The sequence below is a fragment of the Daldinia caldariorum genome, assembly GCF_022478825.1.
Source record: "Daldinia caldariorum strain CBS 122874 unplaced genomic scaffold F4812scaffold_19, whole genome shotgun sequence".
Taxonomy (NCBI): domain Eukaryota; kingdom Fungi; phylum Ascomycota; class Sordariomycetes; order Xylariales; family Hypoxylaceae; genus Daldinia; species Daldinia caldariorum.
The window spans coordinates 302,280-326,280 of record NW_025953055.1 but is presented as its reverse complement, the minus strand read 5'-3'; the positions used below and the strand labels follow the sequence as shown (position 1 = coordinate 326,280).

Sequence of the window (24,001 nt, the reverse complement as noted above, 5' to 3'; positions counted from 1 at the left end):
TAGAGTTGGAAGAGGGTAATTATATGCTGCCAAGATATGTCCAGTTCTACAAAAGACTAAGATTTAACAATCTAAGACACTTCGTAATTTTACTCTAGGGGTTATATCGTTACTAGGTACCTACCTTAGGTTAGGTACCTATATGTAGTTTTAACAATTAGTTGTAATGAGGTAGGTAAGTATATGAAAGTAATAAAACGGACTCTCCAGTCACTAACTCGAGAAACCTTTCTTTGATTACTCTCAGCCTTTGCAGAAGTATACAATTACACGAAGCTGGCTGAAACATCAACGCTGTATGACACCTAGCCCACCTCATATTTAGAAATATATGTTCTCGTTAATTATATTGGTAGTACGTATAATAGTGCAGTCCTACGTAGATTCGTAGTTCTTGTATCTCGATAGAGCCCTGTAACAAAAATCTTGCTTGTGCCCTTACGTGCAACCGGAGTCTGCATTATCGAAGATCTCAGCTGGGGGGCTATTACTAAGAGAATTACGGCTCCCGAAGATGACTCAATCTTGCAACACGACAGGACACGACCCCCCCCCATCGAGATACCTATTCCCGCCTTCTTCTCTCGTGCACGCATTCGGCGTTACCATTCTAACTCGTGTATGCTTTCGTAAACCCATATCGTTCTCGAACGAGTCTGTCTCAAGTTACGTCGGCGAAGCCAATGCGTGCGTGACGCGGCTTCGTCAAAGCCGCCTCGATCGCCAAGTGATATTACCAAAAGAGGGGGGGGCTTGAACGAGAAGTGCTCATTATCAATCTAATCTTATAGACCATCATCAAGCATACATGCTCGCTTTGATGCTGTGCCAAGGCTCTTAGGTACGTATACCCCTTATTAGTCTCCGAGATTCGTAGACGATAAGCCTCAGCTCAAGTGATACTCGAGAAAAGTTACCTCCGCAGGAAATAGCGTACCAAGTTTCGTCAAAACATGGCGCCTTAGTCGTCATGTAATTCAGACATCTCAAGAATAACCGGGATAAGACCTTACGCCCGGGCTGGTTATATCAATCGTGACAAGAGAGGGCCCGAGCAAAGAGGTAATAATGGGTTACAACAAGGTAGGTTGGGTTAAGGAATGGGTCCTATGATAAGAGATATAAAAACCACTTTCTACCATATATGGAATGTGATAACTCTTCTTCACAGAGTTACTATCTGATAATGAGACCTCTTAGGGAATACCCAAGTTGTGAGGGTCTGTGGTTGGTGACGCGTCATCACGGGATCTGACGTGTTTGTCTACTGCATTCCGACATCTCAACCCCGTTATTTGTTTAATCCAGAGCGCTTATAGGATATGAATGGACCAGGTCTAGGCCCTAACAATATACTGCTCCGAGACTTGGTCGACGCTATGTAACATGTTGATAGAAATTGTGCATGTAATTGTAGTCTCGAGGCTGAAACTCTCGGCCCTATGCTGCAAGAAACAATCCAGCGGGGTTGATATCGCTTCACCTCGTTGCTTGATACACCTTGTCAACTAGAAGTTCTTATTTACCACATTCCTTTTTCAGCAGCGAATCGCATGTTGTACATATTACCTGTGTCTTGATGTCCTGATTACACATGCTAACCTGTTTGCTCGATGGTCTCGATCCAACATTACCCCCACGCGCGCGCGCGCATTTTCAACTGCACACCATCTATCGTATCAAAATGCCGCCAAGCATTGTGTTTCCCTTCGAACCTTGAGCATCTCCCCGTGAAGTCGAAAACATTTTCATGATAGATATGTAAAGATAATCAGCCCCAGCCTTGCAGATGCACTTAATTCTCTTCCGAGTGGGCATTGGCCCGGGCGGTGATGACGTCTGGAGAAGCACCACATAATTGCCTCCAAAGATAGGATGATAGAAGGGGGGGGGCTGTACCTAGCAAACTACAAACTTTGCTTAATCGTATAATAACACCGGATTGGGCCGCGGTGACATTATTCCATCTCTCATTTTCTTGTAATCTGGCAGCATGGCGACGCATGCAGCAGCAGCACGTCACGCACGATAGCAGGGTTGTGACGAACCCATCCACCGGTGCTAATCCCCCTTAATGGAAGCTGAACAGACAGTTAGGTACTAGGATCCCAAGATTTCCTATGTACCTAATGCAGGTATAAACCCTTACCCATCGGCGGTGCAAGGGGCGTGAGCATAGTGACGAATAGAGTCGCTCTCCGTGTCAAACGTAAACGGTCATAAGTGAAAAGTAGGCTGAGATACCCGCTTTACTGTCGCGAAACTTGGAAAAGTCCGTAAACTGCCAATCCCCGTTCCACGCCGGTCCCGAAGATTGGGAGTGTTGGAGCAGATTACGCAAGCCCCGATGATAACACGGCCCTATATGTCCTTGTGTCTTGTGTGCCCCCTACTAATGTCTTCCTATCTGATTGCACGCAAGTATCCGCATATACCAAAGGAGTTAGGTGGTACACAGCGTATTCCTTCGGTCGTGTCGCGGGTCTTTGCAGACAAGCCACCTCCAACCCCCATACGTGAGAAAGAGAGCAAGCAGCACGGTGTAAGAGTAAGAACACACCCACACCGGGTAACCTCCGGGGGCAAAAAAAGGATTAGGTACTGGTCGTACAACTAGGCTAGGTTAGGTAGATACTACTACCTACTACATCCACGGAGGAGCGGAGGATAAGATGGCACTTATCGTCAACTACCTACGGCAAACGACCGGGAAGGATCAGGAACGGAAGAAATTCCCTGCGCATGCAGCTATTTATGCTAATTCAGGGGGGTGAATACAACGGACCCTGCAAATCGAAGGGTAAATAGGGATTTTTTGACAAGCCCGCTGCCCAACTAGCTTTAGAGTGCCGAGCACGTATGCCGATCTTGGCCTGATATATTGCTACGCTGCATGGCACCCCGGCATCAACACCCCCCCCCCCTGTGGGCGTTACACTGTGGGGTTTAGTCTTTGCTGATGACGATATGATGTCTGGCCCCTCGGGTGGGAAAATTAGGTATGCCTTGTAAATACCTAACATACGCGCTTCACCTTTCTCCAGCTTGGGAGATTCAAATTTGTTCGAACTTGCTGATATCTGATATCCGTATCACTGGATGTATTGTTCTGTATTACCAATATTATGTACCTAGCCTAGATAGTTATTATTATGTAGGTAGGTATTTTATTACAGCCATCTCTATAAGCTTAATACACATATAGTAAATAGTATATAATACAAAAAAGAAGCACATCATCTATCTAAGGCTTGTGCTTGACACTATAGTACTTAATTAGCCTCTTATATTGGGGGGGGTAATTCTGGAAAGGTCTGGGCAGACGTACCATGCTGAAATACACACCTCGCTTCTGGAGGAGGGCAATATGGGTACCGGATTCTAGAACCTGGCCGTCGCCAAGGACGAAGATAACGTCGGCGTTCTGAATAGTAGCGAGCCGGTGGGCAACTACTATCATGGTCCTGCTTTTCTTCGTTCGCTCGAAGACGCCCTGCACTAGCTTCTCCGTCTCCGAATCGAGGTTCGACGTAGCCTCATCTAGTAGCAAGAGCCGGGGATCTCTGATAAGTGCCCGGGCGATCGAGAGGCGCTGCTTTTGCCCGCCGGATAGCAGTATCCCTTTGATACCTACCTTCGTGTTGTATCCTTCTGGGAGGGAAGTGATGAAGTCATGTATCTCAGCATCGCGACAAACTTGCTCCAGCTGCTCATCAGAGACTGTATCAGAATCGACACCGAGAAGGATATTCTCTTTGATGTTGCCGTTGAATAGGGATGGCTCTTGGGCTACAAGAGAAATAGATTTACGATAGTCTCTGAGGTCGATGTCGTCGATTTCGATATCGTTGTATGTTATGCTTCCAGATCTGATCTTGTAGAACCTGCATATAATTATGAGTTTCACATGTTTCCGTAGAGGAATGCCGAATCGACTTACCTCTCTAACAAGGAGACAATGCTTGTTTTACCACAGCCTAAACTGCGTTAGAGTTTCAGAACCATAAAATGATGCCGGTAAGACTTACCGGAGGGCCCGACAATGGCTGCGAATTGACCTTTCTCAATCTGATCAAATTAGCACAGGGAACGGTAACCGGCAACCCGGTGGGCGGCGCGCTTACAGTCATGCTCAACCCATTTAACACGGGGACATCCCTTGTCGGGTACCTGAACCACACGTCTCGCAGCTCAATCTTAACGCCTCTTCCGTCCTCGTCAACTTCTTCGTCACTCAGCGTAATTCCCCGACCATCGCCGTTATCATTATGTCTCATGGCTTGGATTCTATTTGCCGCTGCAGTAGCTTGCGCAATATCTGATGGGGGATTAGTATTTCATGGCGTGATAGATCCTGGATCTAGACTTACTGGGTCCGAAACTGAGCCATTGTCCTGCCCCTGTAGCACCCTAGATTGGTTCGGTTAACAGTTTAATTCATATGAATCGATATGCTCCATGCTGCTTATAAGTTGCTTACCTGTACCACAGCAATATAAACAACCACTTAATTACGGGTTAGCTTCTGTCTCGGTCTAATGGTGACTCATAACTTACGATATTGGAACGTCCAATATTCCCCTGATACTAGCAGCGTACCTCCATACCTGGAAAATCGTCAGCGACTTAATCAAGTGCGTGCAGAATGTATAGGTCAAAGATACCATAGGACAAATGCCATGCAGAGGAACGGCAAGCTATCACTTGCCGAAAATACTATAGTCGCGAAGCGGGCTCGTCTGAAAGCCTTCTGTACATGCGCTTGTAGTAGTTCTTCATATCTGCGGCAGATGCTTTCCTCTAACGTGAGTGCTGTTACTGTGCGGATGGCCCCAATAGATTCCGTGGCGAATTTAGCGCTCTCGCCAAATACTTTCAAGTTCATAGTCTCGAACCCCTTTTCAACACGAACACGGAAGAACCCGGCGGCTAGAGCCAATGGCATGGCGGACGATAGCGCAACGATTGTGAGCTTCCATCCAAAGTAAAAGGATAGAACTAAGCACCCAATAACACTGAGGATTGATATGGCTGCGAATGCCATATTCGTTCCTAGTAGTTGCTGCAGTTGCGTGGGGTCGCTGGCCACGATTCCAGTGAGGGCGCCTATGGATCGACCATCACCATCGAACCAGGACACAGTCTTTGAGATAATGTTTTGGAAATACTCTCGGCGATAAGTCGAGGTTATGTACTGCGCTTGTTAGCCAGAAAAATATGGCAAAATGAGTGCTTGGGTTATGGAGGACTTACAAAGGAGACAACCGTAGAAGAATAACCCAGGGCAAAGTAGCCGGCCCCTGCTGCAGACGCAAGGGCAACGAACATAAGACACCAGAAATTAGTGATAGCAACTAGTGTATCTCCCCAATAGGCGAAAGAAGAGATCAGAGCAGCGAAGATATAGGCTTGGACAGGCGTACTTCCTGTAATACGCATTAGTAAAATCCTTCTTATAGAATGCTCACTGCATTAGGTATTACTTACCACCAGCCACCACGGCACCAAATGCCATCACCGTGTACCAGGGCCAGAACGGCTTTTGTTCAACAAGCATAGCGCCAAAGCTTCCCATTACGCCCTTCGGTTTGTGAGGTGGGTTTTCGACGACGGTGCTCTGGCTATCCCGAACCTCGGCTTTAGTTTCATCCAGTGTCATCAGATCCATCGTTCTCTTTTCCACCTCCGTCACCTCAGATGATTCATCTGGAATGTCGCTCTCGCTACCCATGGATAGTCTTTGCGCATTGGTAAGAAGCCAGTACGGCCCGCCGACCTGAGCCATAAGGCTCTCGTGGTTCCCCCATTGGACCACTTTACCTTTGGCGAGCACAACGATATTGTCTGCCTTCTTGACTGTTGACAGCCGGTGGGCTATCATGATCGTAGTGCGGTTCTGAGATACTTTATCCAGTGCAGCTTGGACAACCTTCTCTCCACGAACGTCAATTGAACTCGTCGCCTCATCCAGAATTAGGATTTTCGGTTGCTTGACTATAGCTCGAGCGATCGCTAGTCTTTGGCGCTGACCGCCGCTCAGCTTTATACCGGCATCTCCAACATAAGTATCATATCCTTCCGGGAGACGAGATATGAATTCGTCGGCAAAGGCTTCTTTGCAGGCATATTCTACCAGTTCCTTTTTCCTGTCAAGGTCGCAGTCCTCCCATTCTGTTCCAATTAGGCCATTTGCGACGTTTTGGAAGATGGTCGTGTTAAAGAGAAAAGGTTCCTGTTGGACAAGTCCGATTTGAGACCGCCACCACTTCAAATCAATGTCAGTCAGTTTCGTGCCGCCAATTGTTACTGAACCGTTGCGAAAGAACTGGACCTATAAGATAGCAAGATTAGCAACCAGAATTGGTTCAACAACAGTATACTCCTTACCAATTTTTTCTGGTCTGAATCTCCATCCAAATCGTACCATCGCTCTATAAGAGCCACTATTGTACTCTTCCCAGAACCTGAAGGACCAACGATAGCTGTTGTTTTCCCCGCAGGTAAGATCAAGTTGAGACCGTCGAGAACCTTGAGCTTTGGCCTTGTGGGGTACGTGAAATTGACACCCCAGAGCACAATGTCCCCCGTTGCTGAGACATCGGGATATTTCAACCCTGTGACGACTGGTCTCGGCGCATCGATACCGTTGAAAAGGATGCTCGCTGCGCCCGCTGCTCGAGCAGCAGCAGAAATTGGCGCCGCGATGCCTCCAATTCCCATGACTATCATCATTATGCACATCAAGACGCTGTGGAATGGTAAGCGAGGGAATAGTTATTGTCATAATGGTAAACTAACGTGATTAAAGTTCCGACATCAGGAATTTCAAAGTTTATCAACATCTTGACAGCGTACCAAAAAGTCAAGGCAAAGGTTCTATTAAACTATAAGCATCCGATTTAAATTCAACGTTTTCGACAACACGATATACTAACGCATATACACTGAAGTAAACTGAAGTTCTAAGTTAGTACGACATATATCGGGAAATTTGAAGTGGCGAGGTACTACTACTCACTTGTTCCTTGTTGAATGGCAACTATTTTGGATAGTCGAAGGCCCCTACGCTGTGCCTCATCCACCCACTCTTGATACTTCTGCACCATCTTCGTTTCAGCGCCATACGCAGCGATCATTCTGATGGAGCCGAAACTCTCACTTGCGACTGCGGACCCCTTAATGTTTGCATCTTCGACTTGCTTCATATTCTTTACGACGAAAGGAATGGTGATGCAGTAGCATATTGTGATCAGAAACATGCCGCTGCTGGTAACTAAACTCAACTTCCAACTGCGGGTAAAGGCGATGACAATGGAAGAAATAAACATGGACAAGTTCTGAATAACTGCTGCTAGCCTCTCGGATATTCCATTCTGTAGCGTGTTTGCTGTGGTTGTTATAATGGCAGCAACTTGTCCAGGGGGTTGCGTGTCTAAAAGTGACACGGGTAGGCTGAGTAGAGCTTTGAAGTAGGCCAGGCGCATCGACGAAGAGATGCGGAAACCCATCATGCGAAACCCAAGCTTGAAGCTTATTAGCATTGCACATTGTTGTTTGAACAGGACGATAACTTACGGTAGCAATGTAGCCTAATACAAACCTTCCAATAAAAAGGTATACCATGAAGAGACTGAATAACTGTATGTTTAGTGGAGTCACCTATAAAGTTGCTATTAGCACTTACACGTATTCGTTTATGAGTTGAGTATAGTGTTCCTTAGAACTTTCGGAGTTTAGATCAGCTCTGGTACTCGCGATGGCTCCAACGAGTTGGCCTAAGCAATTGGTAAGTTTTAACTTGATACTATTGGTAGATAGGTACTCGAAGAACATCTCACCAAAAACAATGGTCATTAGGGGAAAGGCAACACCGGCTCCCATAGCGGCCACAACAGAAGCGAATAGCATCACTCTGTCGCGCCATGTTGTATAACTGAAAATCCTCTGTTCTTTTATTAGTATTACGCAAGACCGTGTCGTAGAAATGGCTTACAAAGAAATTTGAACTTGTTTTCTTGAATTTTGATTGCTGAGATGGTGTGCTGGCCTGTAGAGTAGGGGGAACTTGTGGGGCTGTGGCAGGCCGAGGTGTGTTGACTGGTGAATTTGGAGCAACGCTATTCCCTGGAGAAGCTGATGGGATTGGGGAGAGGGCTGTTCCTCCGGCTTGTGATTCTGGAGGCTTACCCAACAACGATAGGGACGGCTTCAAGTTTATCGTAGGTCGTTGACCGGTAGGCCGTACCGGACTCGGAGGTCCCGACAGCGAACCCGTCGAAGACACTGAGGTTATCGAGGCCGTCCTGCCAGGTGGAGCAGAGGCCCCCAATAGGTCCATAGTCGAGGTCTCTCTCATGGGGGGTGATGGGGGACTTGCTTCTATCGAGATTGTGACCGAAGTATCTCCTCTGGGGAAATCCGGTATGGTGTTACTTCCTTCTACCCCATCTTGTATGAGGGTTTCTTGATTAACCGGGCTTGGTCCGTTGGTAGAAGCACTATCATGTGGCTTCTCAGATGCTTCCAGCACGGTATTCCTTTTCTCCATATTACATGTGCGCTTTGCGCAATCAGGAATCCTATGCAGCAACTATCCAACAGGGAATCCAACAAGAAAAAGGACAAAGCTGATGATGATTGGGGCTAGGGTAAATCGGATAGTTCAAGAAATCCAAACTGTCAGAGAGAAAAGATATTGGGAGTCGCTGGGAACGAGAAGCAAACTACTCATTCTACCATGTGAACGGGACCCTTACCATATGGGCAACCATCAAGGGCCCTGGGTAAAGGGTAAACGCGTTCTGTGGCGGAGGCATGCTCCGCTAAGTAGAATCAGAGAAAATTAAGCATCAATTAAAATAAAAGAACCGATATACCCCATTGGCAGGGCCCCCTTGTCATACCTTATCCGGCTGCATGTCTCGGGAGTATTGGACGATCGCCGTGTCCCTAGGTGCCGATCATCTTCAATATAAGCAACCATTTACCAATAGCTACCTAAGGTACCTGCGGCATATTATTACCTGAAAAGCCGGGTTATAGTAGGAGAGACTCCCGATAAAGGTAGGTGGCTAATTAACTGCATTTTCTTTTGTCAACTGTCACAGTCGATGCCGGCGCCAAATCGAGGGAGGTTACATTATGCATGGAAAATGCTAATACTAGATAGACTCTGTCACGGAGTTTTCCTACAAGGTAACATATTTGTTCGGGGTAATTATATTGCTTCTACAACTATTACTGCATGTGAAATCTCTATACCTACATCGGGAAAGGAAAAAAAAGAAAAGTACCTAAACAACTGCGGTAATCTAAAATGGGTTCTATCTTGTAATTCTATGCTGTCGCATCTGCAATCATGTTCCGAATGACATCTCCAAGCTCCTTGACGACACCTTTTTCTCTTGGAAGGGTATGACCTTTGCCGTGGTCGAAGATGTAAGCAGTGTCGGGTTCGCATGTGTTATACAGGGCCATTGAACCCGCAACGTAAGGATCAAGGGACCCGACTTGTATTCTAGTTAGCATCTTTCAGTTCTGCAGCACGTAGCTCTGGAAGTCTTACTGATATGGCAAGTATGAATGTTAATCATCAGATCAGATTCATCGGCGAGAACCATCGCGTAAGTAGCAGGGTCCAAAGGCGGCCAACCGGCGAAGAAGATGCCGCATTTGATCTGCGGTTTCCTTCCAGTTTGCTCAAACCGCCTCTGTTCGGCGAGTAGAAAAGTTGAAGCGACGGTAGCTCCCTCTGAGTATCCTAAAATCCCTTCAAAGGGGCCTTCCTTTTCCATGATCTCAAACAGGTACTCGATTGCTCTATTCGTACTTTTAACACTGCTTGCGACACCTTCTTTCATGAGTTCTCGCATGGTGTCTTCAGCCGTATCGCACTCAGGGAAATCTCGAATTCGAGACAAGACATCAGTGTCATCTGTCCCCTTCTCGTCTGGCTCGATGAAGCGATAGTAAGGGGGCTTTCCGAAGAAATCTTCGAACCCTTCTGGAGGTACTGCCTCACATGGCGCATCGACAAACCGAAACTGGGCGGTGTCATCAGACAGCAATTCGTTGATAAGAGGTGCTAGATCTCGTCAGTAAAGTGTGTGGGTGTATAAGATACACACGGTGAATGTAGTACCTAGCTGAACTTGGAATTTCTAACTGCATGTTAGTGGAGTAACTTATCACCCGAGAATACCAAGACTTACATCAGCGCTTCCATATGCGCCTGGCAAACATAGAAACTTCATGTTGCAAGATTGTGAGGTAGGTAGTTTCGAAAAAACCGCACACGATAATTACACCGAACTGGACGAGAATAGAGGGGATGATGATGCACTGCCATAAGAGACAATCACGAGAAGCAAGGAATGCAATAAAATGAGTGATTGCGCGTTATTGAAGAATGGGAAAACGCGGAAGAAGGCTTACGTGTTAGTTTACGTATAAGTTACTTGATATCTCTGTTTGGAACTGAGACCCTACCGTCCCGGTTCCCCCTCCGGGGGTGTCCGTAGAGAGAGTCCGGAGACTAGTGAGCTCGTTTTAGATACATTGCTTCTCAGCGCGGGTAATCTTGGCAAAAGCTGCTGCAGCAGCACTTCATGCAGTGGCAACATCCGCCGATTCCTATCAGACTATCACACGGAGTCGCATGGCATGGGTTGACAACCTAACCCCTGCTACTCGACCTGTAGCATGTGAGCTGAGGCTCTATTCCTCGAGACACCGGAATATTTACACGGGGTTTTCAAAGGCCTATGAGAATCGATCTGGCTACCTAGGTAGCTAGCTATTGGGCCTTAGTCTATCGAAGATAATGCCCATGTTTATAAGTCTCGGATTGTTTTAGGCAAGGCCTCGGCGCCACCCGGGTAACGACGCCAATAGCGCGTTTAACTGTTGGAAATAGTATAAGTTGAGCAGGGCCGCCGTCATTGGGCATGATAACAGCCTACTACGTAGTAGACTGTTGTGCTCTCGTTGTCGGTAAGTGCCCCCACTCGCGCCACGATGTCGAATGGAGCCAGAGGAGCTCAAAGTGCCGGGTGCCAAGCCGCGCGGGGTGGGACTATACAATCTATCCATATTGGGTGCCGTCAAGGGTACTATCTCGGTGGTCGGTGGTCGGTGGTAGTAACGATGTGTAGTAGCAGCAATAGTGGCAGCAGTAATAGTAGTATCTGCTACGTACGTCTACAACGTATAGTGTGGTATATGCCAGGGACGCGAGCCTTCATTGCATCCTTATCTCACTGCCGCCACATTGGATCCCTGTCACATCGCAATATCTATGTCTTAATTTTTTATTCGTCTTAACCCCTTTGGTCGTCTCAAACCTCCGGTATCAACTTCCCAAGATTGGAAGTCAAGCATAAAAGAAAAGCCCTATTTGCACTGGCAATCTTAGCCCTTATGATCTAGTACTTGATTAGCCTTGATGCAGGTATTGTCAATAAATGGTAAATGGATCGGCAATAACTTTCGGCGTTGCCTTGACCGTAGGAAGTTTAGGACAGCTTCCTCGTCGAGTATCTCAACTCGCTAAGAGGACCCTCTCGGTGATATCGCTACCTACCTGGTACCTAGGTAAATGAGCACGTCAGTGTATGTTATGCTGATGTCGTCGTGTAAGCAAGTCGTAAGCTACCAGGACCCTGACCGACCTCCCACCGTGCAGTAGTAGTTGAATTGCTGCCATTACAGGGGTAACTTAAACAGATGAAGTTGATACAGTATCTCTCCTGTCGATAGGTGTCTTGATCCAGTAGGTTAACCCCTGCATAAGCTTCTCCTATGTTCTGGCCTCATGCAAGAGGACGAGTAGCTGGGATGTAATGTCTAAGACAAATTGACAATATGATCGGCGTCGTGGCAGTGGTGATAGTCAGGGATGACAAATGATACCACTGGGCCGACTTTGACTATTGGATCCTACCATTCCCGTCAAGCGTTTCCGATATACGCCTTCAGATCCGTGGAAGAGTTCCTCGCCTAAAGTTACATCCATGGGGTTCCGTGCTAAGGGTGGAAAGATTTTCCTATTGCCCGAATATCAGGCTTTATTATTGTGACTGAGTACTGCCCAGTTAGAATCCCAGATCGGACACGACACATTACGCGTACGAGAAGGTTTGCTTGAGACAGAAATATAAACCACATTCCCTACTCAAATGATTCTTCTGTCACTCTTTCCTCCAGGACGCTTTGGCTCCATAGTACCGTCGCAACGAAATCCGCAGTCATGGCCCCGTCAGCCACAAACGGCAGTGTATATGGCACATCCAACGGAGTCCAGGGGGATTCGAGAGCTCCTACTAACGGATACACAAACGGGCACACCAATGGACATACCAATGGACATACAAACGGATTCACTAATGGTTCTTCATATACGAATGGCAACTCTGAGCCAAACGGGCACCATGCTCCGTCCTTTGGCCAGACCAATGGTCACCGAGTCGGCCAAGCCAACGGCCTGAGCAACGGACAGTCAAATGGTGTAAATGGGAGCCATATGCCGCAACCCAAGGAGAAGACGATGCCCATTGCTATTGTTGGCATGTCATGCAGGCTGCCGGGAAATGTAGCTAGCCCGGCCGAGTTCTGGGAGATGTGTGCTAGAGCTCGAAGTGGGTATTCAGAGATCCCGAAGGAGCGGTTTAACACCTCCAGCTTCTATCACCCAAACCCGGGGAAAGCTGGCTGCCACAACCCGGTTGGGGGCCACTTTCTGAACACAGACTTACAAGCATTCGACGCCCCCTTTTTTAGCCTAACGGAGAAGGAGGCTATCTCTATGGACCCGCAACAACGGTTACTCCTGGAATGCACGTTCGAAGCGCTCGAAAACGCGGGTATTCCCAAGCACAAGATAGTCGGAAAGGATGTCGGTGTATTCGTGGGGGGTTCATTCCCCGAATACGAATCTCACTTGTTCAGAGATTCAGATACTATTCCCATGCACCAAGCTACCGGTAAGTAGGCCGTTCCAAATAAAGTAAGTTTGGCTGCCGCTGATGACGTTGCCAGGTTGCGCGTACGCCATGCAATCTAACAGATTATCGCACTTCTTCGACCTCCGCGGGCCAAGCTTTACCACAGACACGGCATGCTCCTCTAGTCTGGTCGCACTGCATGTGGCTTGTCAGAGCTTACGTGCTGGGGAATCAAACATGGCAATAGTCGGGGGTTGTCATTTGAACATGCTTCCGGAATTCTGGATATCATTCTCTAAGTCGAGGTAAGTGATCCCGATCAAGTATCAAATACAGTATCTAATTGTTGCTCTTATTGCCAGGTTATTTTCGGACTCTGGTCGATCATTTTCCTTTGATAGTCGAGGTACAGGGTTTGGCCGTGGTGAAGGCTGCGGTATGATAATCCTCAAGCCTCTTGACCAGGCTCGCAGGGACAACGATCAAATCAGGGCCATTATTGCCGGGAGTGGCATTAACCAGGATGGAAAGACGCCTGGGATTACAATGCCGTCTGGAGAGGCGCAAGGTGAGATTGTCCGAAAATTTCTTTTTCTTTTGAAGTCCATCGCTAATATTACTCCGTAGAAACATTGATGCGCCAAGTATATACTAATGCTGGACTGGACCCCGCGGATTGTGGCTTCGTGGAGGCCCATGGAACCGGGACTCGGGTCGGTGACCCAATAGAAGCCACCGCCATACATAATGTACTGGGCGCCGGTCGAACGCCACGCGATCCGCTCTTCATTGGATCCGTGAAGTCTAATATTGGTCACCTCGAAGGTGCTTCTGGTATCGTAGCGGTTATCAAATCTGCTCTCATGTTAGAGCGTGGGTTCATTTTGCCTAATTATGACTTCAAACACCCTAATGAGAAGATTCCGTGGAAGGAGTGGCACTTGAAGGTTGGTTTACATTCCATCATCTATGTGTCTGTAGACATGGCGTTTACTAATATCATATAATAGGTCCCCGTTAATCAAAGGCCATGGCCGCGGAATAAGAAATACATCAGCGTCAACAACTTCGGGTTTGGCGGTACCAATGCCCATATTGTTCTTGAAAAGGTCCCCTTCACCCAAAGGGGCCCCAAGAACGATGCCGATCTCAAGAATGACAACCCGGGAAGGAAACTCTTCCCAGTGACTGCGAATGACAAGAACACCTTGGACGCTGTTTTGAAGAGTTTAATTATCTACTTGGAGCAAAGACCAGAAATGTTCCAGAAGGATTTGATGTCGGATGTCGCTTACACATTGGGCCAACGACGATCCTTGCTGCAATACCGGGTAGCAATTCCAGCTCTTAGGTCATTCGACTTCATCGATGCCATCAACAACCAAAATATCACACCTGGCAAGGAAGTAGACCCGCTAAAGATCGGATTCATCTTTACTGGACAAGGTGCGCAATGGTATGGTATGGGACGGGAGCTCTACGAGCAGTACCCCGTCTTTGCCCATGCTATTGATTACGCGGATGCGTGTCTCAGCTCGTTAGGCGCACCTTGGTCGCTGGTTGAAGAACTAAGCAAAGATGAGAAGACATCTGCAGTCGGCGCAGCTCACATCAGCCAGCCAGCTTGCACGGCCATTCAATTAGCATTGGTCGATTTAATGCAATCATGGGGTATCAAGCCAACCGCCGTGGCTGGTCATTCCAGCGGAGAAATTGGTGCCGCCTATGCTGCTGGTATCCTCACCTTCGAGGCATGTGTCTCTATAGCATACCACAGAGGTCGTCTCATCCCCGTCTTAAAAGAGAGGTACCCGGATCTCAGGGGCTCTATGATGGCAGTCGGAGGTAGCAAAGAGGAGTTCGAGCCTCTGCTTTCGGAACTCAAAGACGGCGAGGTTAAGATTGCATGCTACAACAGCCCTAGCAGTCTTACAATCTCTGGCGATGAAGCTGGCATTGATGAGTTGAAGAAAATTGTTGAAGAGAAGCAACTCTTTAACAGGAAACTTTTCGTCGACACTGCCTACCACTCACACCACATGAACCTCCTCGCGAAGGACTACCAAGCATCAATTGATGAGCTTGAAGGCCCCATCCCGACTGATGTTAGATTCCACTCTTCACTCCTCGGCCGTCGTATCGATGGCACGGAACTAGAGGCATCCTATTGGGTACAGAACCTCACCTGCCCTGTGAGATTCAATGAGGCGGTACAGAGTATGCTCGAGCCCATTGATGGCTACAGAACAGGTGTGAACATGCTTGTTGAACTGGGACCTCATTCGGCTCTGCAGGGACCCCTCAAGCAGATTCTGAAGACTGTGGGTGGCGACGCAGCTAAGGTCCCTTACGCCTCTGCCCTTGCGCGCAAGAAGGACGCCGTGGAGACAGCACTCGATGTTGCAGCCACGCTGTTTGCGAAAGGAGCTGCAATAGATTTTGAAGCCGTCAATTTCCCTAAGAAGGGCAAGCCGCCAATGCTGTTGAGTGACTTACCTCGCTACCCCTGGAACTACTCGTCCAAGTACTGGCACGAGTCCCGCATGACACATCTACACAAGAACAGGACGGCTCCACGCAACGACATTCTTGGCACTCTCGCCAACTACTCTAATGACCTCGAACCTACATGGAGGAACATTGTTCGCTTAGATGACCTTCCATGGTTACAACACCATAGAATCCAATCTCTTACAATCTTCCCCCTCTCAGGCTATGTCTCTATGGCTGTTGAAGCAGCTGCTCAGCGAGCAGCAAGTGCCAATGTTAACTTCGACAAGTTTGAGCTTCGTGACGTCTCTGTCTTAGCGCCGCTTGTTATCCCTGATGAGGATGTTGAGATGACAACGACTCTCAGGGCACACCAGGAAGGAACCCTAGTTTCTTCGGAAGTATGGGATGAATTCCGTATCTGCTCCTGGACGAAGAGCAAGGGATGGAAGGAACATTGCAAGGGTTTAATCGCTGTCCAGGCTCACGAGTCTAACGGCGTGGATGATGCTAGGCAGAGTTTGGCATCCCGAATCCACCTTCAGTCAACCATCGCCGATATCAATGCTGCTGCAACTTCGTCGATCGAAATGAAGAAGCTATACGACAACCTGTCCGAGGTTGGTGTTGCTTATGGACCTACCTTCCAAGGTGTCACCAACTGCAAAGCTTCAAGCTCTTGCTCGCAAGCTGACCTGCTTGTTCCGGACGTGGCAAAGGAGATGCCCAACCATTACATAACCGACACCGTCATACAACCCTCATTCCTCGAGTCCCTCATCACCATGTACTGGCCAATTGCCGGCTCCCAAAATACCTCGCTTGACACGATCTACCTGCCCTCATCTGTGTCGAGCGTCTCAATCTCGAAGGATGTCATTGACGTCAACAAGACCCCCGGCAAGGTCGTCAAGGCTTATTGTCTCGGGTCGCTACCCACAGATAGCCCTAGGCCAACGAAGATGTCTATGTTCGTTGCCGATCCTAATGCGTCAGAGCCACTCATCAAGCTTGATGGCCTTAACATTGCCCCTATTCTCGAGCGCGACGGCGAGACTGACCAAGAGGCTCACCGCGAGCTCTGCTACAAGCTAGACTGGGAGCCCATTCTCGACCCTGTTTCAGGGGACTCTGATAGTTCATCATCCGAATGGGTGCCTGTCGAAGACTGCAATCTCCCCGACACAGACATCGAGATAGTCTACGGCGAGGGCCGCCTCCAAACGCAAGTTGCTTTTAGCTTAGCCGAGGCATTGCAACGGATCACTGGAAAGCTACCTAACACTAGCAGTCTCCTAGAGGCCAAAGCTGACAATAAGCTTCTCATATTCCTCTCTGAGATCGACAAGCCATTACTCTCACAATTGAAGCCTGAGGAGTTTACTGCCCTCCAAAAGATGCTCACCAGTGTGCAGGGTGCATTGTGGGTTGTTCGTGGAGCTTACGATAACTCTACATCCCCGGACCTTAACATGATCCTTGGTCTCAGCAGAACCATCCGCTCCGAGACTCTACTTCCGTTCTCCACGTTAGATCTCGATGGACGCAACCGACTTTCCACCGAGCAGATCTCCGAGGCGGTTCTCAAGATCTTCACCGCGGTCTTCGGCAAGAGCAGCGCCTTGAACGGCGAGCTCGAGTTCCAGGAGAGGAACGGTTCCTTCTTCACCCCGCGCATCATCAACGACCCCGTCATGAACGAGATCGTTCACCGGGAGACTAAGCCCTCCGCCCTCCAGCAAACACCGTTTGGCGAGACTGACCGCCAACTCAAGATGGCTATCACCGACGCAGGCGCCCTGGAGACACTCCACTTCACGGACGACTTGACTGTCGAGGAACCCCTCAACGACGAGGACATCGAGTTCAAGGTTCACGCTGTCGGCGTCAACCACCGAGATCTCACAGCTGCGCACGGTAAGCTCGCAACCCACGACTTCGGCGTGGAAGCCAGTGGCGTGGTCACAGCCGTAGGCAAGGACGTGAGGAATATCCAGGTCGGCGACCGTGTTGCTGCCATCACCAAGGGCGCGTTCGCTACGTCGACTCGGACCAAGGCCAGCTTTGCATTCAAGCTCCCGTCGGACATGCAGTTCGAGGAGGGCGCAACACTGCCTCTCGCCTACAGCACCGCCTACTACTCTCTTGTAGAACTCGGCCGGCTCGCCGAGGACGAAACCGTCCTGATCCACGCGGCCGCCGGTGCCGTTGGCCAGGCCGCCATATCAATCGCGCACATGGTCGGCGCCAAGGTGTTTGCGACGGTGGGAAGCACCGAAAAGAAAGAATTCCTCATCAAGGAGTACGGCATCCCCGAAGACCGCATCTTCTACAGCCGAAACCTCTCCTTCGGCAACGCGGTCCGCCAGGCCACGGGGAACGTCGGCGTCGACGTAGTCCTCAACTGCCTTACCGGCGACGGCCTGCGCGAGAGCTGGAGCAGCCTCAACAAGTTCGGCCGCCTGGTCGACATCGGCGCCCGAGACGCCAACACCAGCACGCGGCTGGAGATGGCGCAGTTCGACAACAACGCCAGCTTCATGACGGTCGACATCATGGCCGTGGCCGCCGAGCGCCCGAAGCTCCTGCAAAGACTCCTCTCCAACGTGGCTAAGCTAATGCGGTACGGCAAGACCCGCCCCATCTCCCCCGTGACGGTCTTCCCCATCTCCGAGGTCGAGTCCGCGTTCAAGACGCTGCACGGCGCCAAGGCCCACGGCAAGCTCGTCGTGGTGCCCCACGCCCACGACGTCGTCAAGGCTACGCCGCCTCGCAAGCCCGCCCGGCTCCTCAAGGCAGACGCTTCGTACATCCTCATCGGCGGTACGGGTGGGCTCGGCCGGAGCATGGCTCGCTGGATGGTCAGCCGGGGCGCTCGGCACCTGGTGCTCGTCTCGCGAAGCGGTAGCGCAACGGGCAAGGTCAAGGAGCTCGTCGACGAAGCCGCCGCAGTCGGCGCCGAGATCGTGGTGCGCCGCGCCGACGTAGCCAATCCTGCGTCCGTGGAAGAATTAATCCAACACGGTCTCGAGGGCTTGCCTCCTGTCAGGGGTGTCATCCACGGCGCCATGGTTCTTCGCGTAAGTTTTTTTTTCCTCCTTTTATCTCTTCTAACTACCTAACCTACTTAATGCATTTTAATCGCTCTCCGTCTAACACATACATAATACAGGATGTTCTATTTGAGAAGATGACCTACGACCAATACACCACCGTCATCGAGTCCAAGGTCCAAGGCGCGTGGAACTTCCACAACGCGCTGTCCGGCGCCCCGCTGGACTTCTTCGTGGCGATATCGTCGGTCGCGGGCGCGGTCGGCAATCGCGGGCAAGCGGCGTACGCGGCGGCGAACTGCTTCCTGAACGCGTTCGTCCAGCACCGGCTGGCGCGGGGCCTGCCGGCATCGTCGCTGGACCTGACGGCCATCTCGGACTCGGGGTACCTCGCGGAGGACCTGGAGAAGGCGGCCGAGGTCGCCAAGAACCTCGGCAGCGACACCATCTGCGAGGCCGAGGTGCTCGCGCTGCTGGGCGCCGCCATCGGCGGGGCCCTCGCCAAGGCGTGCAACAGCCACACCATCACCGGCATGCGCATCGCGCCCGGCATGCAGCCGTTCTGGACCCCCGACGCCAAGTGCAAGCACCTGCGAGAGGCGATGGAAGCGGCGGCGGCGGCGGACGCGGCGGCGACCGGGGGCGCGGCCAAGGCGATATCGTACAACGCGGCGGTGAAGGCGGCGAAGACGCTGGAGGAGGCGGAGGCGGTCGTCTGCGACGGCCTCGTGCACAAGCTAGCGGCGGTGATGATGATGGAGCTGGAGGACCTGGACGTGACGCGGTCGCTATCGCACTACCCGCTGGACTCTCTGGTGGCGATCGAGATCCGCAACTTCATCACCCGCGAGTTCGAGGCGACCCTGCAGGTCCTCGAGCTCCTATCCAGCGGCTCCATCCAGACCTTGTCCAAGGCTGTCTGCGTCAAGAGCAAGCTAGTTAACTTCTAGATCTTCCCCCGGCAGAATCATGCCCACGGGACCTAAGGCCAGGCTAGGCCGGGTCTTTATACGTGACGGAATACAACACAACATATATTTGATTGAAACGAGTACTAGAATGAACGATACGGGAGATTGGTGGAGCTCAGCGTTTTTCCATTTTTGTATTCATTTCCTTTCTTATTATGAACCCTTACTATTATAGCCATTTATCACTATTTATCTTTTTTGGAGGGGATGTTTGGGTAATATCATGTCTAGATCTATTATTGTATACAAGTTTTTCCGCCGAGTTGTCTAGGTTGTTATTTCGGATAGTACAGCTGGATGGTAATATTTTCTTCCATACTATTTGGTAGGTATATGATTGGTAATTATAGAATGTTTCTATATGATATCTTTTATGTCTCTCTGTCACCCTCAATTCCATGATTGCCACAAATGTTGTAGGAGGTGAGGTGTCCAAGGTATGCTTAGGAAGCTCTGTGAAGTAGACGAAGTCTCCATGGATGCACCTAGAATCATTCGCGACATTTTGTTAGTGGAGCTTTCTGAACTGCTACATTCGTGGATCCCAGTTTGCGTCAACGTCTTTCATCAAATCTTCCCCGAGTATATCTTCGAGTCTAACCAACTTGTAACTCGCCTGATCGCTTGTGCCTCCGTCTGGGAGCTGGTTGGCATCGTCATGAGTGACTAGTAGCCCACCCGGGAATGCATCACCAAGGGCGGCGCCCACGGCGGTAAGTCCGTCAGTGTTGGTAACACCATCGACACCTTTCTCCGAGTTATCGTATATGGTGAAAGTTTCGACGTAGTCGTGAGGAGCAGCCCGACGATATACGTTATACGCACTAACACCCTGCTGGCTGACGATGATGAAACCCTTGTCTGCTGATGGGCCTTCAACCAAAGTCACACCCTCAACATCAGCGTACATGTTACCATCACCAACTTCGCCAATAAGGAACCCCTCGGTCGAGTCATCATCCGGCTCTGCACCATAACGCCAGAGAGCATGAGGTTCCTCGCCAATGATAATCCACCCATTTGCCTCGTCTGAAACGCAACCTTCGACTTGACCTCCGGTTCCTCCAGTGAAGTTACGTACCAAGGTGGTTTTCAATGCGTCGTCAACCCAGGAGAGCTCGTATTGTAGATATTCGGCCGACTTGGCGTTGACAAAAAGATACTGCTTGCCACTTTTACGCGAACGATATACGCAGCTACCATAAACTTTGTAGCCATCCTTAGTCGGCTGCGAACCACCAGCTATGGTCTGTAGAGTGCCGTTGGTGGTGATCTCAAAGAGGCTGAATACTGTTAGGCGCGATAGCTGGCATTGGGTAGAAAGAATAATACTTACCATAAAGTATTGTCAGTTCGACAGGCAGCATATGCCAAATCAATAGTTCTATTCCCAGCTTGGAAATTGTATATCACGTCAACGTTGTCCGGCTCTCCGGCATCTATGCTCTGGAGTAGTTTTCCATCCAGATCGAAAACACTCAGTCCAGCACCTTCTTCTGATTTCGTAGTGGTAATAATCCTCGATTCGGCCTTATCAGTGGGCGATATCCATATCGCAGGATCATCTCCGTCGCCGCCATGGGCGTCCGTCTCAGCAACTGGTCGTACTACTTTGAACGTACAGTATAAGCCACCCCATCCTTCTTCGCATTCGCACATATTCGCTCCAACACATTTGCCATGCGCTGAGCAGTCATTACGACACGTAAACTTTGCGCAATTGTCACCATCAAATCCTGCGAAGCATGAGCACGATACTTTGCTCGCGTCGCTCGTCCCTTTTTGACAGAAGCCACTAGAATTACATTCCGAGCAAATTGGACTGTTTGACTTGCTTGAGGTCGTACGAGGATCGTAAGAAGTGTTCAAATCCAGACCCAACCCGCTAAATGCGGTTTCCAAGGAACTGACAGCAAAGCCCTTCCCAGAATCGCTTTTGGTGGCATAAGCAACCACACCTGATGGGTACTTCTGTGTCGACGCTTGATAGACACTCAAGCCCTTAACTTCTATATCTTCATTGGCGGTAACCTTCATAGAACCCAAAAGTGCAAGGGAGGTGTTATAAACAGCGATGACATCGTTCTCGGCAACGAATATGTAGTCTGAGTCAATTCCAACGTAAGCAGCCAGCCCCGTAACATCATCCTCGGCCTTTCCTAGAACACTGATTTGAGGAGGTGAGGTTGCCTCTGCTGCTGGAAATGCGTAAATTTCTGGGCCATCGTCGGTCGCAAAATATACCGTCTCGGCAGACAGAGAAACAGCGCATGATGTTGCCTCAACTGGGTTCTCAAAGGTCTGGATTTCGATAATTTCGTAAGTCCCATTACTTTCCCTTAGAAGGTGTTGCACCGTTTGTTTTTTGCCAAACAAGTACAGATATTGCTCCCCGCTGCTTTGACTCTTCCAAGAACAGAGAGCCGACCAGTCCCCTAAGGTACGCGCCAGTGGCTCACCTACTTGTTCGGCAGTAGTTGCGTCATATAGCCTAAAATAGGAGTCGGGCTGAGCAATGGTAACGACAAGGCTCTTCTCGCCGATGTTGTGTACGGCCGTGACAAGCTTGGTTCGGCCGGGAGTCTCGTGGCCCTTTTCAGTTAACAGTGTTTCGCCATTTAAGTCAAAAAGTCGAAACCCACCCGTGCTCGCACCACCGTCGTTGCCAGCGAGAACGGGTTGCACATCATGGTAGAACACGGCAGTTGAGTCTGACTCGACTTCTCCTGATCTTGCTGAAATAGGTAAGTCGACCTCTGATATGGCCGCTGCAGTTGCGCTGGCAGCTAACGAAGTAGTCAGAAGATAGGAGGTCTTCATCCTGGAAGTGATGAATTTTATCGTGCCTAGGAAAAGGTATGGCATCCAAGAACTTTAAGCAAAGCCATCGTCGTTTTGTCTTCCATTATATAGTTAAGGTCCCATTTGAAGTTGCCCCCATCTCAGGGGCTCATCGGAGCTCATCCCTGCGTAAATCACCGTCGAAACGGACCCGTGTACTCATGCGACAATGCCGTTGGCTCGAAGGCCCCCCGCCAAGCAGTTGAGAGATACTCTCCTTCCGCCTTATAGACGTGGTCGTAAAATATTTACTCGCCGGCATTTCGGAGACCATATAAGCGATAAATTGCCATTAAGTCATGAGAATATCCAGTTTTGAGTTAAGCTGGTCTTAAAGCTCTTGTCAAGAGTTGAAGAGTTGTGGGGAAGAAGATGCAAACAGGGACCAACGTGGTTCCCACAAGCAAAACAGCTTTAAAAAAAGATTAGCAAATCATAACGGCGATGAGAGTGGGGATACAAACACGGTCGTCGGCATAACTGTGTACATGCGCATTAAGGGGAATCTCAAATAGGTAGCTTATATCCGCAAGTCTGCAACTTGAGCGATCTACTTACCTAATATAATCGCGCCGGCATTGATGAGGGCCAAAGAAAGATCGTGATGTCCACTCCAAAAATTCCCTAAAGTTGAAGTCAAATCACGACCAACTACTAAAAGTAACGGTTACTACCTAGAAGGTAAGCAGGATGTGGTACAGATTTAATCCACGCCAAGAGGTCGCATCCGTTTGAACGTGCGAAATCGGGTAGAGAGGCTGATTGGCTACCTGGTTGCCTAGTCCCTGGTATCGGATCTCAAATGCGCCTACAAAGAGTATCACGGGATTCCGCCTCGGAGATGTTGAGAAACGTACCTCCTACACGGTGTAGATGTCGCACAGGAATTTACTATTTCCTCTGGTGATTCTCCTGTTTCTCATCTCATCTCATCTTTCGCGTGGAATCATAGATTTACTATGTTAGGTTAGGTATCTACCTGGTATTTATCCAGAACCCCATGTGCGACCTTATCTCGCGAATAAGCCAATCGTGATTGGTGGTTACCAGCCCATGGCCTTCTCGAATTGGAAACGCCGTGGCACCTCGAGATAAGATTTCGATTCGCACCTAGGAAATAGAGGTAGTTGAATTTGTGAAACAGGTCTTTACCACAGCGACGGGATACCCGATGTGCATCTTCCCATGGTCGGTGTAGAGCATCTAGAGCTTCGTGGAACTTGGAAAGAAGGCTCGAAGAAGAATAAATCCCTGATAACTTAGACGAGCACGACGCAAGGCGATCCTCATTCGTATCAGTCCGTCGAACCAGGCTGTTAAAAGGGAAGCAAGCTAGGTTGTTGATTCGCTCTGATAAGAATGTGGGATGGCTCCTTCAGCCACCACGCCGAGTGATCTCTAGATTAAAAATGAACAGTTTTTGAGCTATTTGACTGGCTCTTGACGCTACTAATGGATGAAGGCTGACAGGGCCATGACGCATCGTAGGATTACAGGTATCGTATGCACAGTGGTTGGTGTTGCGCATCATGAAGTCTTTGTTGCTTGAGGTATCACAAACCGACTCCATGAGAATGTCGCACTGTCTTTCGTTTACCACCCAGTCTGGCCAGTCCGAGACAATTCAGAGTGAGACAATTCAGAGTCGAGCTCCGTTATCAAGAAAGTGACAGCTTACAATTCAGCCGTACCTACCTAGGTACCT

The 24,001-nt window shown here is 49.4% G+C and overlaps 5 protein-coding genes across 5 annotated transcripts; 2 read left to right on the top strand and 3 right to left on the bottom strand.

The window, feature by feature from the left end:
• Nucleotides 1–293: 293 nt before the first annotated feature.
• F4812DRAFT_442589 (uncharacterized protein) lies at nucleotides 294–3,039 on the top strand. Its single transcript, XM_047935314.1, has one exon. It carries the CDS (start codon nucleotides 2,348–2,350, stop codon nucleotides 2,615–2,617), a length of 270 nt encoding a protein of 89 aa, XP_047786855.1. The 5' UTR covers nucleotides 294–2,347; the 3' UTR covers nucleotides 2,618–3,039.
• F4812DRAFT_442587 (P-loop containing nucleoside triphosphate hydrolase protein) lies at nucleotides 3,040–8,910 on the bottom strand. Its single transcript, XM_047935313.1, has 19 exons — nucleotides 7,994–8,910; nucleotides 7,839–7,944; nucleotides 7,685–7,775; nucleotides 7,576–7,630; nucleotides 7,019–7,523; nucleotides 6,936–6,954; nucleotides 6,799–6,876; nucleotides 6,388–6,748; nucleotides 5,488–6,331; nucleotides 5,254–5,426; nucleotides 4,665–5,194; nucleotides 4,558–4,607; nucleotides 4,481–4,506; nucleotides 4,371–4,410; nucleotides 4,125–4,318; nucleotides 4,029–4,068; nucleotides 3,941–3,977; nucleotides 3,329–3,884; nucleotides 3,040–3,263 (listed from the first exon to the last, which is right to left on the bottom strand). The coding sequence occupies exons 1-19, from the start codon at nucleotides 8,546–8,548 to the stop codon at nucleotides 3,237–3,239; spliced, it is 4,287 nt and encodes a 1,428-aa protein (XP_047786854.1). The 5' UTR covers nucleotides 8,549–8,910; the 3' UTR covers nucleotides 3,040–3,236.
• Nucleotides 8,911–9,183: 273 nt separating this feature from the next.
• Nucleotides 9,184–10,975, bottom strand: F4812DRAFT_442583 (serine hydrolase FSH). Its single transcript, XM_047935312.1, has 5 exons — nucleotides 10,745–10,975; nucleotides 10,212–10,694; nucleotides 10,142–10,160; nucleotides 9,566–10,084; nucleotides 9,184–9,509 (listed from the first exon to the last, which is right to left on the bottom strand). The coding sequence occupies exons 2-5, from the start codon at nucleotides 10,251–10,253 to the stop codon at nucleotides 9,337–9,339; spliced, it is 753 nt and encodes a 250-aa protein (XP_047786853.1). The 5' UTR covers nucleotides 10,254–10,694; nucleotides 10,745–10,975; the 3' UTR covers nucleotides 9,184–9,336.
• A 1,036-nt stretch (nucleotides 10,976–12,011) lies between these two features.
• On the top strand, nucleotides 12,012–19,434 carry F4812DRAFT_452896 (ketoacyl-synt-domain-containing protein; the record flags this gene model as incomplete). Its single annotated transcript, XM_047936410.1, has 7 exons — nucleotides 12,012–12,073; nucleotides 12,223–12,980; nucleotides 13,036–13,246; nucleotides 13,304–13,509; nucleotides 13,569–13,888; nucleotides 13,952–18,511; nucleotides 18,604–19,434. 7 exons carry the CDS (start codon nucleotides 12,012–12,014, stop codon nucleotides 19,432–19,434), a joined length of 6,948 nt encoding a protein of 2,315 aa, XP_047786852.1.
• Nucleotides 19,435–19,522: 88 nt separating this feature from the next.
• F4812DRAFT_467141 (3-phytase) lies at nucleotides 19,523–22,275 on the bottom strand (the record flags this gene model as incomplete). The annotated part of the gene is made up of 2 exons (XM_047938610.1): nucleotides 19,523–20,738; nucleotides 20,792–22,275. 2 exons carry the CDS (start codon nucleotides 22,273–22,275, stop codon nucleotides 19,985–19,987), a joined length of 2,238 nt encoding a protein of 745 aa, XP_047786851.1. The 3' UTR covers nucleotides 19,523–19,984.
• Between the last annotated feature and the right edge of the window lie 1,726 nt (nucleotides 22,276–24,001).